The following is a 15,632-nucleotide window of genomic DNA, read 5'->3' as shown; positions in this document are numbered from 1 at the left end:
GCTTCTGAATCATGACTGAGAAAGGGTCTCTTTGCTCTCGCTGATTACCTTACTAAATTGCTCCCCACTCCAGGGGCTACGGGGGCACTTCTTCTGCATCTCCTGGTTCTTTCCCTAGATGCAAGCTGTCTTTTCCATTTCTTTTTGGAGACTTTATAGTTGTATGGTGTGGGTTTTGAGGGGTATGTTTTTAAGTGATTTGTTTTCCTCTAGAACTTAAACAGTGTTTCATTTTAGTGTTTGAGTTGAGCTTTCTTTTGTTTACCAATTTCCATTCCCTTATAGTCTCATAGGAGGAAATACCAGTCTTTACCCAGGAAAGCCAAGAGGATGGGGGAACATCTGCTTATGTTCCCAGATAAACAGAAAGCAGTCAGCAAAACGTACACCAGCTCTGACAGTAAAATCATCAGAAGCACAGACGTGCCAAAAAAAAAAAAAAAAGCCAGAACTCCCTTATACTCTTCTCAGATTGTAAAAGGACCCAAATTATAGCAGGAAAACTGACCTTTCTAGACTTTCTCCTGAATGACTTCCTCATTCTGTTCATTTCCAAATAGGACTATTTCTGTGACTTTGTGTTTGAAGACTTCTGTTTACTTTTTACCCTGAAGCTGATAGAAGGAAGAGGAAAGAGATTTACAGTGTTTTGTTTTAACCGCTCAAAGTCATGCCCCTATAGGGTAGCTGTCCAGTTAGGGAGCTTGGGAAGCATTTCTTGTGGTCAGACTCGAGCGAGGACTTGGGTCTGGTCAGCTGGCCCTAAGGATGTTGTGAGTGCTGAGTTTGGAGAAACAGGACTCTTTCAAACATTGGACTCTTCCTTCTAATGAACGCCCCATCCCCCAAGGCAGGAAGGATATAAGCTGAGACTACCTTTGCCTCCTTGCTAATCTCCCCAATGCTCACTTCTCTTGTTCCTCACACTCATGTCCTCCCTCACTACTCATACCTCAGCTTCAGCCAAGTAGTCCAAATCCTGTAGCATCAATTTCTACTTTTGCTGGGAAATTGAACCCAGTGTAGCTCTATGTAAACCCCTTAAGGATTCCAGCCATACTTCCCAGTCTGGTCTACTGTGCCAGTCCCCCTACATCACTCTAACCATGGACTAGTCCTTTTTCTGTCCATTTGGTGAATTGCCAAGTTTAGCCTAAAACAAAAGTCTCAGCCTATGCAAAACGCAAGTGCCTCTGTTTATGGTCTTTATTAAATCATGTGAGAATACACCAGGTTTCATCTTAGCCACGGAAAATGACCCATTATAAATTGAGCCCATTTCATGAAAGGATTGCTTTAGTCCTGGGGGAGGCAGTGTAAGGCATGGGTTGCTGAGAGCCATGGAAAGCTTTGCTGCTGCCACTCAATTTTTTCTCTTTATTTTCCTTCTCCTGACAAGTTTTTCCTTTCTTATCCTCCTTTCCCTTGTTTCTTATCCCCCCTCCTTTTTCTTCCTCTTCAGCTGTTCTCTCCATCTCCCCTAGCTTTGCTTTCTGGGGCAGAAGCAGAGGGGGGATGCAAAGAACCAAGAGATCCTGGATTTTACCCTTGGGACACAGCATCTTTTGCTGGTAACATTTATCTCCAGGTCAGTTCCAGGGCTCTTTTCGGAGTTCCTGCCTCACAGTACTCCTGAAGAGAGAAGCACGCCATGATGGAAATGCACCTTGGTCTTGAAGAGTGTGGGTCAGCCATCTGGCAGAGAGGGGGCAGGCTAAGGTGGGAGAGGAGAGCTGTGTGGGTCCTGAAAAGGTGGCGCTCCACTTGTAGCACTGTCAGCCTGTAGGCCACCCCAGCCTCTAAGAAGCAGCTCAGGAAGCTCGAGCTGACTAGGCCCAGCGGGAGGCTATTTAGATGCTTTTCATGCTTTTCATGCTTTGTGGTGTGCAAGGATTCAAAGCTCTGTTCTTCTGAGCTGCCTGTCCCATTAGTAAAGTCGACTCTTAGGCAGGAACCAAAACTCACTAGGCCAGCTCCCCAGCTGCAACAAAGCTAAATCTTTCCCAAGGTGCCTGCCTGTTGCTAGGAAACTATGCACTGGTACTGTGGGCCCTTTTTTTCGCCCCAAACTCTAAGGGTGTGTGGATTGCAGCCAGTTATCTCCCTAGCTCTGCCAGGAGCCCTTCGATTTTATCCTTAAGACTCCCAGCATCCTCAAAGGGAAGAGAGAATCATCCCACCCCCTTGCCCCCAATACGGCCCAAACACAAAACTGAGAAGTGAAAACCGAAGGCCGTTGTAGCACCCCTTTTATTATCAAAGTGTACAACTGCCACCCACAGCAGCTGCTGCCCACAGAAGCCTTTGATGCCTCTCAGGACAGAACTGCCTTTAGCTCCACTGTAGGAAACATGCCCCTCCCTTCTGTGGCTGGGAACACCTAAAACTGGCCTCCCGACTCTCACCATCCTGAAGCGGGATTTAGAAGGGCAGAGTGCCGCATCCCTGGGCATAAAGATCTTGTCCCTGCTGGGTTTTTGCTCTCCTCTCTGGTGAAGAGGAGAGTGTTCTTAGTTGAGGAAAGCAACAGAAGAGAAGGAAGGGAGAGAAGGAGAAGGAGAGTTCTGACATGTGGAGTGGAAAACTAGGAAATCACAATACTGATGTCTTAAGAAAGCATATCTTCCTGGAGGGAGGAGAAAAAAATCGAGACTTTAGGAAGGAATCTGCCTTGTCTGGAGTCCACTACCTCAAGTTGTTTTGCCTTTAAAGGCCCTGCAGTTTCTATGACCCCGTCATTCCCTCACTCAGGGTGAAACAATGGATGGGGTCGGGGAGGAGGGTGGGTGATGGCAGCTGCAGTCTTGTCTCCGTCCCAACATTATGTGGCAAGAGACAGATATTTCAGGGTCTGAAGCAAGACCTAGAAACCTGGCCATCCCTTTCTAAGGAGTGCAGAGGTCAGGACTGGGGATAAGGAGAGTCAGCCAACTGGTCTCAGGCTCCAGAAACTTCATGTCAAGGCTGATTCTAGGTTGCTCCAGGCCTGGAAAAATGACATGATCTACTCGGACTCAGGCCAACAGAACAAAGCAAAGGCATGACCTCTCCAAACAGCACTTAAACTCTTGAGAAATTTTGGTGTAAGTGGATTCTTTTTTTAAATATACCAGTTCCTCCTAGAGCTAAGACACAACAGAAAATTGTACTTTTCTAGTCCTGTTCGTTGGCTTATGTTTGCTCTTTCTGAGAGCCTAAACTGGCCTGCTCCCTCTTGCCATCCCTATAGGTCCCTCCAGTCTTCAGGCCTCAGCCATGCTCCACCACTGGAGCAAGGCAATGATACCCACAAGGTGTGATCATACTCTTTGAAAATACGTTTTAGTTTTACAAAACATGTCAAGTTCATCTTGTATACTCCTGAAGTCATTGTCACTCATTCAACATTTACTGAGCGTGTGCTACTTGCTAAGCACTGTTCTGAGCTTGGGGTGGGGGGACACAGCAGTGAACAAAACAGACCAACTTGCCTTAAGCAGGAAAATCACTAGGGTCAAGGGTATACATGGGCCTTGGAGGGAGAAGTGGCAAATGACTCCTAACATGCCGATTCACTGGGTATTTCTTCAGTCCAAATCTGTTCCCTTCCCAAAGACTACAAAAGTTAGACAACAGAGTAAACTTGAATCCTCAGTGTCTCTGCAGCCTCACACAGCGCTCCTCATTCTTATCATTGGTATTCTCATCTCCATGCCTTTGTTCCTCTCTGCTCTCCAACCTACCCTGCATTTGGTGGCGGGGTGGGGCAAAGTTAAGATGAAACAGAAATTGTTAGAAGATCCAAGAAAGCCATTTAACCTCTCTGACCTTAGTTTTCGTTTTGTTTTTTGTTTATCTATGACATGAGCTCTGTGATATATTCCTGTAGCAAAAAACTTCCCAGGTATTAATGGTTTAACCTCAAATGTTCTTAAGGCCCAAACTATCTTTTTGAAGACTGGCTGGGATGCTGTTGCCATAGCTCAAGGGAGAGGTATTGAAGGCTTGAGTTATAAATGAGGAAAAGGGAGTGATGGATTCAGGGGACAACACGGAGGTGGGAGCAACAGGATTCTGTAACTGACTGGATGTTGGGTTCAAAGGAAGAGGGAGGAGGATTTCAAGGTATGTTTGCATGAGTCTTGCAGCCTAAGTGACTCGGAGAAAGTGGGACCACCTCAGTTTCATGCCCCTCGTTAACTTTGTGAGGTTTAGGAACTCTTTGTTGTTCCAAATGGAAACTTACTTAGTCCATATTCATTTTTAAATGACAGACTGACTTGGGGGAATTGCAACGTGATTGCCTAAACTGATGTTTTATTTTTATTACACAGCATTCCAGTGTCTTTCCATCCTCTCCTCCCTCTGGACTTTCTGATGAGCCCCAGTCTGCCTCTCCTTCGCCCAGCTACATGTGGTCCTCCAGCGCACCACCCCGCTATTCTCCACCCTACTATCCACCTTTTGAAAAGCCACCACCTTACAGCCCCTAAAGAGAAACGCCTGCTGGCTATTGAGATCATTGTGGCTTTTGTATTTCTGCTTTAGTGGAAGTGTGTAGGGTACAAAATTTAAAGTGTGATTCTTATGCATAAAGTTTTACAAAAGCCTGCCAGGCTAGGGAAAGATAGGGATGCTTATTCGTTATTAGTGCAGAGCAGGGGTGGCTAGGCCAAACCCAGCACTTCCAAGAAGGGCAGCGCACACACTCTAAGCAAGGCTGGGGAGTCATCCCAGCAAGAAGCTTGTCACGTTTGGACCTGTGTTAATCCTATGGCTCCACCTCTGTATTCAGCAGAAGCGTGGTTTTCCATCTGTTTCATTTCGTGTAAATAGAGTGTTGTCCTCAGGCCCTTGGCAGATTGCCACTCTAGCATCTTGGTTGAAGCACCTGCCTTCTAGGCCCTGTCTTTCCCTACCACTAAAGCCAGTCCCTAAGGAAAATTTCCCAGATGATGGGGCTACATGGTGGTTCCAACAGAGAAAGTTCTGGCTAAGATTTTGTTTGCTTGTGTCTGGATGTTGAAAAAAGCTGCCCATCTCTCTTACTCCTTTCTTCTCTGTGAGTATTGTAAAAATGGCTGTTGTGATCATCCAGCGCAGCTTTTGTGATTGGTGCCTCCCAAAGGGAAAAGTGCAATATTCCCTCGAGTAGTGGGGAACAGGATTGGTCGTTCTGGAAACACTGAAGTACACGGAGCAACATGTGAGATGTTTTAAGTAGATCTCAGTTATACATCTGATAACTTAGGAGACACTGGTCCTACTACATGTTGCAGTATTACAAAATACATTTGCTACAGGAGACAGAAATCTTACGGTTAAAATTCAGAGTTTAAAAATGCTAGATTAGGTTCTTGGGTCGTAATATGAATTGTTAGTAATCTTTGTGACTATTTAATCTTCAAATATTGTGCTTCAACCCCAGCAAACCGCACGTATCCTGCACCCCACCCCAAAAGAATCATGTGTATTTTAATGCCACTGCTCTTATTGGTCCCTTTTCTGTTGAGACCAATCATGACAGCGTTCAAGATTAGGAAAGTTACAACGCCGCTTTAAGTCGACAAAACCTCAAATGCAGCCAACTTGACAAATTCTTAAGTGTTATCATAGATTTAAAACCCATCTGGCACACTGTGGTAGGCATTTGTACAGTTCTTTTAATTACACATAGCTTTAAACAACCAACCTGATGAATTTAACACTTTGGCACCCATGCCTTCACTTCAGAATAAACACTTTCGCTGCGATCTTACATTAACCTGAGAACTGATTGATTTAAAGGAAGACTGATAATCCTACACTTGCATAATGTAAAAATACAGGGGCTACAGGAGGGTACCTAATTAGACAGTTCTGCAAACACAGAACACATACTGGAAGATTTTCCAGTCAATTTCGCTACCTCCCGACTTGATGGATTAGAGGTAGCAGGCATATGCTGGTGCTCCCATCTACCTTGTAGACACCCAGCCATCAAGAATTATCAAGGCACAATAAGTGCACTCATTGTTCACAGTAAACGTTTGCAAAATTCAGTTTACCTTTCAGTATCACAAATGACGTCTCATCCAGATTTCAAATCTGAAAAACTATAATCCTTTTGCGTTATATAAAATTACTATTATTTTCTACAGTTCTGAGCATATTAAAATTCTATTGGATTTCAAAGAGGGGCTAATAACCAATTGACTTACTATACAAATATCAACTTGTAATACTCAATGAAATTTTTTGCTGTTTACACTTTACCTTTTGCTTTAGTGAATATTTAATTTTTTAAAAGGCACCATTACACAGTATATCCTACATTTATCACATTTCTTAAAGTGTTAAGATTCTATGACTCATTTCTATGTATTTTTCTTACTTTACAAAATAACTTGAAACAGTATAGATTTTGTAACACTTAATTTGAGCAGCTTCTTTTATTACATTGAATTATATAAAGTGCATGTTACCTTAGAAAAATAAATATTTGCTGCTTTACTCTTTTGCAAAACATTTGCTGTAATGAAGGAATTTGTATTTCCAATACGTACCTTGACTGCATTTTGTAATATTTACTGCTTTATTCCTAATTCTGCTTTAAAGTATTCAACTGGGCATGAAACATTAAAATACTAATCCAGAACCTGTATAAACTGGATGTTGCTTAAAATCTGTATCACTGCCATGTTGGAAACCCAGATTGCTTTTGTGATGTTTCAAATTAATAAAATTATCCTCCTCCTTAGCCATTACATGTGTCTTCATGGAATCTACAAAAGTATCACAAACGCTCTAAGCAGCTGACAGCAGCTGACTCATTTTTGACTATTATGGTTCAAGATACAACGGGCATGCAATTAACCAACATATAAAACCTAAAGGGAAATTTTGTCATGCTGTCAGCAGAAATACAGCTCCGGTCTCCTGCTACAAAAACTGAAAACCAACAGAATATAAAAGTCTATATAATTTCTGAAAGATAATCTTATAAAAAATGCACTCAAAAATCAGAATTAAAACATTTTATTTTTGCCATAAGAAGCTCTATGAACTAATATCAGGTAACGGTTAATGTAAAAAGTAGAACTTAAAGTCATGATAGGGAAGATTGTACAAGTATGAACATTACAGTATTGGGTGGAAATGAACAAGGTTTCATATGAGTGACAGAGGTGAGGAAGCCAGTACTACTGAACTAGCGTTTAATTCTTTAGAATATGCATGCCTTGACAACACATAATACCTTGATCGTTTTTACCATTCACTTTATCTTTTTGGTACAACGGAAATAATGCAGCATCAGTTCCTCATAGTGTATGTGGGGGTTCATTACCACTAAAATGATAATGAGCAAGTTTAAAATATATTTTAAAGTGAATCTTGCAAGATTGTTATGGCATTTTACAATCTTTGCTTAGTTTGAACATTTTCATTTTCTGTCATCTCTTTTAACAAACTGCTATTTCAAACAGTTCCTATCCAGAATATTTAGAGATAATTTAGCATAGGAACAAATTTGAAGCCAACTTGAAAGAAAAAAAGGAAGTTCAACAGTCAGAAAGCTAAGTATAAAATAGGAAAACCCCATGATAAGTTTTAAACAGCGACTTGCTACAGATTTCCAACCCAATCAATACTGGAACTGAAAGGTTTTAGCCCCAAAGGAGTATTCCACATGAATTCCGAACTTTGGATGCAGAAAATTCTAGAAAAACTGAAGACCCTGACATACATGCAAGTAAGAGTCTTCTGGCAAAAATACAATTTAATTTTCCAGTTTTCCTCATCCCAAAAAAACTCCAGAAGATACCTTCAGTAGGCAGAGAGTTCAAATTTCACACTCAGAATTTACATAGAGCACAGCAGCAGCAAATAATTATACCTAAAATATTCCGAATGGATAGTTTTCCATTATAGAATTCCTGGTTTGTCATAATGGCCTCATAGATACTACCAAGTTTTATTATGACAAACTAATTTACCTAGCAATTAAGTCTGAAAGGTCTGGAAGCTCTGCTGGCATCAGTATCATTCCCACTTGTAGAAGTACTTATGTCTAACTGGTGAAATAGCATTAATGAAAAACAAATTTCCACTGAAAATATTTCAGAGTGCACCCTACAGTCAAAGAATAATGTTATCAATATCTACACAGAAAGGAAACAGATATTGTGATTCCAGAGATTGCAGTCTTAAGTTATAAGGTAATTTAAAATTTTCCAAGGATTAGTTTACAGAATGGTTTGAAGGTCTAGACTCACAGAACAGAAAACAGAGGCACATCATTCTAGTCCCCGGTAAGCAAAGGATTATGCTATTGTTCTTTCTCCTTGCATTATGGCAAATACTGATGCCTGATACCCTCAGCTACCCACTTAAACACTGAAACCACTGTCTTTAAATCCAGCTTGCCATCAGATGAATGATGTATACATGAGAATTTGTGATTAAAGCTTTAAGTTCAAAGTCAAGAAATAGACTATTTTAAAAAATACATGGTTAAGGAGAAAAAAAATATCTATGTTGAATTAAGAAATACTTAAGCAAGGTTACAAATGACTAATAACTATGCACAACAACCTTTTTCAGTATCTATTAATTTTTTTCCTTTGCAAAAAGTCATTTACAGAAGTTCAACAAGTTAATCCTGTTATAAATGCTAGGCTATATATTTGTTCCGACCCACTTCCTTTTAGTACTAGCACTTCAATAAGTTTTGACTTTACTTTCTAAGTGTTTAAATATGTCATTTTAAAAGGAAGAAAGGTGGTATTTATTGTTCTCAAGATAAATGGGAATCCACAAGCCTATATAACATCCCATATATAGTTTCTGATTGCTATAATTGCAGCAATTTGCAGATGGAATGGAACTTATTTTAGAAGGGTAAAAACCTAAAAGGTCTTGCTGAAAGGAAAATACTAGATCACTGATTTGACTACTTCAAATGAAAACTTCCTATTAGAGATTCTAAGTCAGATGAACATTTAAAAATAAATGCCAGTAGCTTCCCGCCCAAAATATGTAGGAGTCTCATTTATGGAATCTGTCATTTATAAAAATTTACACATAATTAAATATCTATTTGGTGGTTTTCAGAATCAAAATTTGAAAATTTTCATGGGACTATTTTTAACCATAATGAGCAAAAAAGCAATCTCCATTCACTTCCACTCTCTGTCTCCGTCACGTAAGAGCACGGAATTTAAAACAAAAGCCAACAGAACTTTTCACCTCCTCCTGTCTGCATTATGGAGATTTGTTTTCCATTAGTATTTCTGCCCACAGAGACCACACTGCAAAGGTATATATACAGTAGTCCAGCCACCAAAGTCTTTTCCAGACTATGGCAATAAAAGCAGGATTTAATTCTAATTAGCTAAAACTAATTTATGCTTCAGATGAGAGATTTGTCTGCATGGCCATTTTCATGGGGGGAGGGAGGCAGGAGGTTGCTATCCATTTGGACTAGCAGAATACACAACCAAGCAGAAATTTATTCTGAAATTTTCCAGAACAACTTTAGAAGTTTTTGTTTACTTTTTATGCCATGTACAGGACACAACACATATTTATAGTCTCAATATTAAGAAAACTGAGAATTCAGCAGTAAAGTGCTAACATGGAAGGGGAAAGTTGTTAAGATATACTAGGGTATGCTAATAACTCCAGTTATTTTCAAAGAACATTCAGACTGCTTCAAATTCTATTCAGGAAACTATCTCTCCAAGCTCTTGTTTTGCCTCTTTTAAAGGAGCTCAAGCTAACTATATAAACAGTTACTCGGGAGGAAAAACTTCTCAATCTCTACCCAAACTTTCAGGATAATTTGCTTCTAAAAATTATCAACAAATGATCCAACTAGACTACCTTCAGATGACGTGGCAGGTCAAATTAACTTGTTTCCACCTTAATTTGTTTCACAGGTCTTCTGAAAGCCCTGCCCCTTAATCCAAACCAAAACTTTCTGTCATTTCAAAGGAGTTCAATAAGATTCTGGTATTATAAATTCAAACTCAGTACTGCCATCTGTTACATTCTGTTTAAAAATTGAATCATTTTCCTGCTGAATAAAAATATCTTCCCAGGTCATTGGCTTGTTCTGAGGAGTAGATGTGGTCCCTACTGGAGGTTCTTTCCCAGCATCAACCTTATACCCAATACCATCATCCTTCATTACAGGCATAGTGCCTGACCTATCAGAAAGGTATGCATATTGTCTGATCTGTAAAGACCTGCATGGATGTAAACGATAAAGCTTCGAGTCTCCAGAAGGATCTTGACTGTGAACTGACTTTATATGTGAAGACATAAACTGATAGTTGATGAAAGATTTGCCACAGGCCAAACATTGATACCTTCGCTCCCCTGTGTGATGAATTTCATGCTTTGTGCGATATTCTGCAAGAGGAAACACCTTCTCACAGTAACGGCAAGGATACTTCTTCTCCCAAGAATGAATGTTAAAATGTCTCCGCAAGCTTGTCAGACAGACATATGACCTTTTGCATACAATGCAGATATAATAGACCCTTCCATCTACTATTAACTCATAGTGATCATCATGTTTTACTTTCATACGTTTGTTTGCCGTCTCACTGCTAGATGTTTTTGGTGTCTCATTCTCAAGTCTGGCCTCCCCTTCGTCAGGGTCATCTTTGACAGGGATCACTATGTCATAAGTATCTTCACCAATATTTGCATAAACCTTGCAACCCGTCGACAAACCTTCAATTTCAGTAGCTGTATCTAAAGTAATGATCTTCTGACCCTCCATTAGATGTTTTGATCCTAAACCTGGATCGTTAGTGTTTCTAGTAATTATATCTGAAATTTTTAAAGAATTGGAAAGTGGCTCTTGCAGAAGTGTAGGAATCTGCATCTTCTGTATCAATGATCCATCAAAAGTGGTATTTTGGGGGATATCAGCCTGTGGGACCAAAGATGTATTACTGACCGCCGAATCTGGACTGGAGCTAATAGTGTCATCATCATCGTCTATAATTTCCTCCTCCTCCTCTTCATTGGCCTTGTTTCCTGTTAAAACAGCACTGTTTGGTGTCGGCTGATTCTGCACAAGTAAGTTGATTGAAGGAGACATATGATTTGGAAGTGAAGAACTGACATTTGGTGGTGTAGTATGTGATGCCTGATTTAACAAAATAATGTTGGGAGTCAGATGTGTCGGAGCTGAAGATACCAGCAACTTTTCACTTCCTTGTGTTTGGCTCAGAGTTGCCTGATTCGCAGAAGTAGGAAGTTTCTGAGTAGGTGTGATATTTGTTAAAGGGGGAGAGTTATTGCTAACACAAGGTGCAACATCTGAAATAGCAACGGCGCCTGGGTTAGGCTGGACCTGTGCCACTGCATTGGTACTCGGCAAAGTCTCCTTTGCAGGCAGAATCTCAGAGCAGAAAATGACGTCATCATCATCATCATCTGAATCGGTAACAATAATCTTTTTTGTCTCATAATCTTCAGCAGATAAGGAAAAAGACTCTGTTATAATAGGCATTATAGTGGCCCCGTTATCTTGGGCTTCATCTTTTGATTTTTGTATTTCAAGGTTCTTGTCACTAGAACCAGGAGGTAAGGTATCTGTATTACCATCCTGAGCTGTACCTGAGATGCTTTTCACCTGTGACAATGGGACACCAAGCTCTGCTATAAACTTAACTCCTAATAACTGCCCTGATTTAATTAACTCATCGAGTAAATCTGATCGAACACGAACAATTTTAGAACTATAGATATAATTGAGAATTTCTGCAAAAATCTCTGCTCTTATAAAGCTCAGTTCAACAACTTGCCCGGCAACTAAGAAGAGCTGATGGAAGTAAGTACTAGAAGCTGAAAGAATATTCCTGTGGGCCCGGAATTTTCGGTCTTCCACAATAACAGTAACATCACAGAAGAGTCCATGGCCACGCTGCTCGTTCAAGGAGTTCAACAGACTGCCAGAGTATTGAATGTCTGTAGCAGAAATCAGTTTTCTACTCTCCATGCCTATAAGAGAAAGGGAGGACGAGGGGATGGGAGAAGATTAAGAAAGAAAAACAAAAGTACTTTATAATTCAGAATTTAAGCTATAGCATCATTAAATAGTTTATTCAAGTTTTAACCAAAGTTTGGCCTAACTTTTTATATCAATTGTTCATACAGGCTGGTTTTTGGGCCATGTGTCAAATCTCATGACTTCCCCGAGAAAAGAGAGGTTTAAATTGATCTACAGATTTAAACACTAATCTCTTCCTTTGAATCTCAGATACATGCATCACCACTAAGCAACTTTTAAAGATTAGAATTAATTTTCTTAGTTCCAATTTGGGGTTTTTTTCCTCAAGAAGAGTTAAGAGTTAATTTTTAACCGTCTTAAAACTTTTTGAAGAAGAATCTTCATCATGAACACATAAGAGTTATTTCAGTGTAAATGAATGATTTAAACGTCAGAAAACCTTGGTGTGTGCAATACCGAGTCTGAAATACATACTCTTCCTAAATTTTAAGTTATCTTTAAGAACATATTCAAAAGCTACTCCCTGTAGCCAATGACTGAATCAGCATTACCTCTACACTTTCCACTATTTTTCTGTTCTTATTTAAATTGGGGTGGCTCATCTAGATAAACTATGAAACACCTTTCTTACTCTCTCCTCTTTCTTCATCTTCTCCTCCCCTCCCCTCCCCTCTACCCTGACAATCTCCAGAGGGAGAATGTCAAACAGACTGCCAAATGAAGTCAACAGCTGCTATTGTAAAAAAAATTATGACAAAGGAAAAGGAAAGTTTACCATTTCTTAATGCTTATTTGCACGAAATATTTCATTTTGCTGGTAAAGAATTATGTGTATTGGTATGAGAACTTTTTACAGTAAATATGTTAGTGAAAATGAAAACAAATTTATTGGAACAGTGAAGACATTACTAATGAAAAGGAGGGAGATGTTATTAAAAAGCACTATTGTGTACCACCCCCAAAACATTTTCTTTGCACTTTGCAGAAGATATTCCCAGTATCAATGACGCTGAGTTGTTAAAAAAAACACCACACATATATATATATATAGACTAGCAATTAGCTGACAAGTACTTTTGGTAAAGAAACACTTTTATTGCTAATATTCTTTCTCTTTAAAGTTACCAAAAATAATACCAGTGTCACAGTGCTTAAGTTATATATACTTGGAAGGGAGGGCATCTCAAAGATCTTCTAAATCTTTGAAAATGATAGCTTAAAAACAAAAAGTAGGCGAAAAGTCTAGAAACCAAGGATTTAAAACATCTTCTGTTACAAGGCATTGCTCGTTAACAGTACCAAGGGATTCCAGGTTACCATAAAGGTACTCATCAGAAAGGATGACCTTTGGACAGGAAGCTAGCAACCAGGGCTTCCGAAATATGGGGATTTCGACAGAAGTCACTTTTAAGTGAATAGATAGGTTTACTGAATACGGTCCCACAATTTTTGTCATTTGCAAACGGGTTTTTCCAAAGGGAGAATGCATTAAATGTACGTGTCCAGGTGACACCAGGACTTGGTTTCATTTTGTTTAGGTTTCCTCCTCCTCCCCGTTAAGGTGGGCCCAGCAACAGCACAAATCGGTCTGAACCCACCCCAAGATTTACGACCTGAATGTGAAAAAGCCATTCCGCATCACTGTGAGACAAACCCTCGATCGAGGGCAGGTGAAGGTGGAAAAGAGAGAAACGCCATCCGTGAGAGAGTGAAACAAACCAACACGCGGCTCCCTGCGGCAGCTGAACCCCATCTTCCTCCCTCCACCCCCTCTTCCCCATTTGCACCCAGCCGGCTGAAACCGAGGTTTTTAACCCCAATTCATGCGAAAAGGGAGCTTCTTGCAAACAGAGATGGAAGTACAAACAGCAGAGCGAGGGCGGGGGTACTAAGGCGAGCCAGGGAAAGTAGAAGGTGGCGAACAGGAGGGTGGGGTGTTGGGAGGGGATGAGGCCAAGCAGGCGGCATTGTTATGGCCTGGGAAGGGGACAGAAGGGGAGGATGGGCCTGGCAGAAAAGCTCTAAATCAAAGTAGGGGCTAGGAGGCGAAAAAGAGCCACAAAAAGGAAAGCAGACGGGCGAGGAAAAAGCCAAGGGGGTCTCTGTGGTGGGCTCCCCACGCTCCGGGCCTACCCAAGGCACGACAGCCCCTCGGCCCCTGACCGCGAAGGGGATCGCGCCGCGGCCCTCCCGGCTCGTCGCCTCCTTCGCTCCCGGGCCCACACAAAGAAACGGCCGGAGGAGCCGAGCCTCCGACTCCGCCGCTTCCTGGTTCAAGTGAGGAGAATGCAGACGCAGGCGCGGCCCAGGCACGGAGGCAGCCGGCGCGCTCCCTCGCCTCTCCCGGCTCGGCCGGTCCTTACCTGCTTCCCGGCGCCGCCGCTTCTCCTCGTCGGGCCGCGCAGAAGGGTGGGAGCCTTCCAACAACAAGAAGCCGGACTCCACGGCGATTCGGCTCCTTCTTTAAACGTCGCTCCAGTCTTGGTCGACGTCGACGCGGCTGCCGCCACCGCTGCTACAGCTGCCCGGCGCCGCCGACAGAGGGCACAGCGCAGGGGCGAAGCGCTGAAGTCAAAGGCGCCCTCCTCTTCCGAGCACAGTTCGGCTCTTTCCGGAAGAGCCCGAGCGCCGGCGGCCCCGCTTCGGCGCCCTACTCTGCCTTCGGCTCCTTCCGCAAGGGGGCGGAGGAAGACTGGGAAGCTCCAGGCGTGTTCGGCCCTTTCCGGAGGGCGAAAGGGTGGGAAAAAGGAAAGGGAAAGATGGGGTAACGCAGTCACGAGTGGTTGGGAGGGGAGGGAAGCTATTCGCTTTCATCCAAATTCAGCGTAAGCGAGGGCGTAAAAACTTTGAGAGAATATACGGGTTTCATTTCTTTTGCAAGTTTGAAACCGCTTTCTTAGCCTGTTTGTGAGATGATAAACCACCTTGAAATATAATCGGAATAAATATAATCAAATAAAATTCATCAACTCATTATGATATATGATAATTCAAGTTCTAGAACGCAAGATAGCAACTACATTAGAGTAACTACTTTTAAGAAAAAAATCTGTTTAGACAAGTACTATCTTCTTAATCGAATACTAAATGATGCAATACTATGTTAATTCCTTCATTTCAACTATCGGTTACTGACCACCTGTTTGATCTGTACCAAATCTTATGTGAGGTTCTGTGGAATACAAAAATGAATAAGCCAAGGTCTCCACCTTTTCAAAAAGCTCAGTATATAGGTACACAGACACGGACAAAAATATTTGTACAAGGTACAAAGGGAATAGCAAACTGCATGTGACCATTTGAGCTATATCTTTTTTTTTTTTTTTAAAGCTTTTTTTTTTTTTAAAGATTTTTTTATTTTTTCCTTTTTCTCCCCAAAGCCCCCCGGTACATAGTTGTGTATTCTTCGTTGTGGGTTCTTCTAGTTGTGGCATGTGGGACGCTGCCTCAGCGTGGTCTGATGAGCAGTGCCATGTCCGCGCCCAGGATTCGAACTAACGAAACACTGGGCCGCCTGCAGCGGAGCGCGCGAACTTAACCACTCGGCCACGGGGCCAGCCCCATTTGAGCTATATCTTGAAAGATGAATAGTATTAACACGTGCATTGTTAATTTATTATTTTTACTTACATACCATTTCCTC

At 41.5% G+C, this 15,632-nt stretch overlaps 2 protein-coding genes across 12 annotated transcripts in view; one reads left to right on the top strand and one right to left on the bottom strand.

Annotated features, from left to right (window-relative positions):
* The window catches only part of TMEM255A (transmembrane protein 255A), a 46,938-nt gene extending 40,220 nt beyond the window's left edge, over positions 1-6,718 (top strand). For all 6 annotated transcript variants that reach the window (XM_001501250.7, XM_003365866.5, XM_014729143.3 and 3 more), the window contains one exon: positions 4,314-6,718. In XM_001501250.7, the coding sequence (XP_001501300.2) occupies positions 4,314-4,472 (159 nt within the window). In that variant the 3' untranslated portion in view covers positions 4,473-6,718. The remainder of the gene's footprint in view (positions 1-4,313) is intronic.
* The window catches only part of ZBTB33 (zinc finger and BTB domain containing 33), a 33,346-nt gene that overhangs the window by 12,568 nt on the left and 5,146 nt on the right, over positions 1-15,632 (bottom strand). For 2 of the 6 annotated variants that reach the window (XM_070258328.1, XM_005614475.3), the window contains exons 2-3: positions 14,353-14,707; positions 6,981-11,979 (exon numbers count right to left, since the gene is read on the bottom strand). In XM_070258328.1, the coding sequence (XP_070114429.1) occupies positions 9,959-11,977 (2,019 nt within the window). In that variant the 5' untranslated portion in view covers positions 11,978-11,979; positions 14,353-14,707 and the 3' untranslated portion in view covers positions 6,981-9,958. Of the gene's footprint in view, positions 1-6,980; positions 11,980-14,352; positions 15,183-15,632 lie in introns of those variants that run through there. The other 4 variants (XR_011435029.1, XM_023633758.2, XM_005614474.3 and 1 more) reach the window with 3 other exon arrangements.

Source organism: Equus caballus, chromosome X (assembly GCF_041296265.1).
Source record: "Equus caballus isolate H_3958 breed thoroughbred chromosome X, TB-T2T, whole genome shotgun sequence".
Lineage (NCBI taxonomy): Eukaryota > Metazoa > Chordata > Mammalia > Perissodactyla > Equidae > Equus > Equus caballus.
Note: the sequence above shows the minus strand (reverse complement) of the source record. Positions and strands in the feature narration are given on the sequence as shown.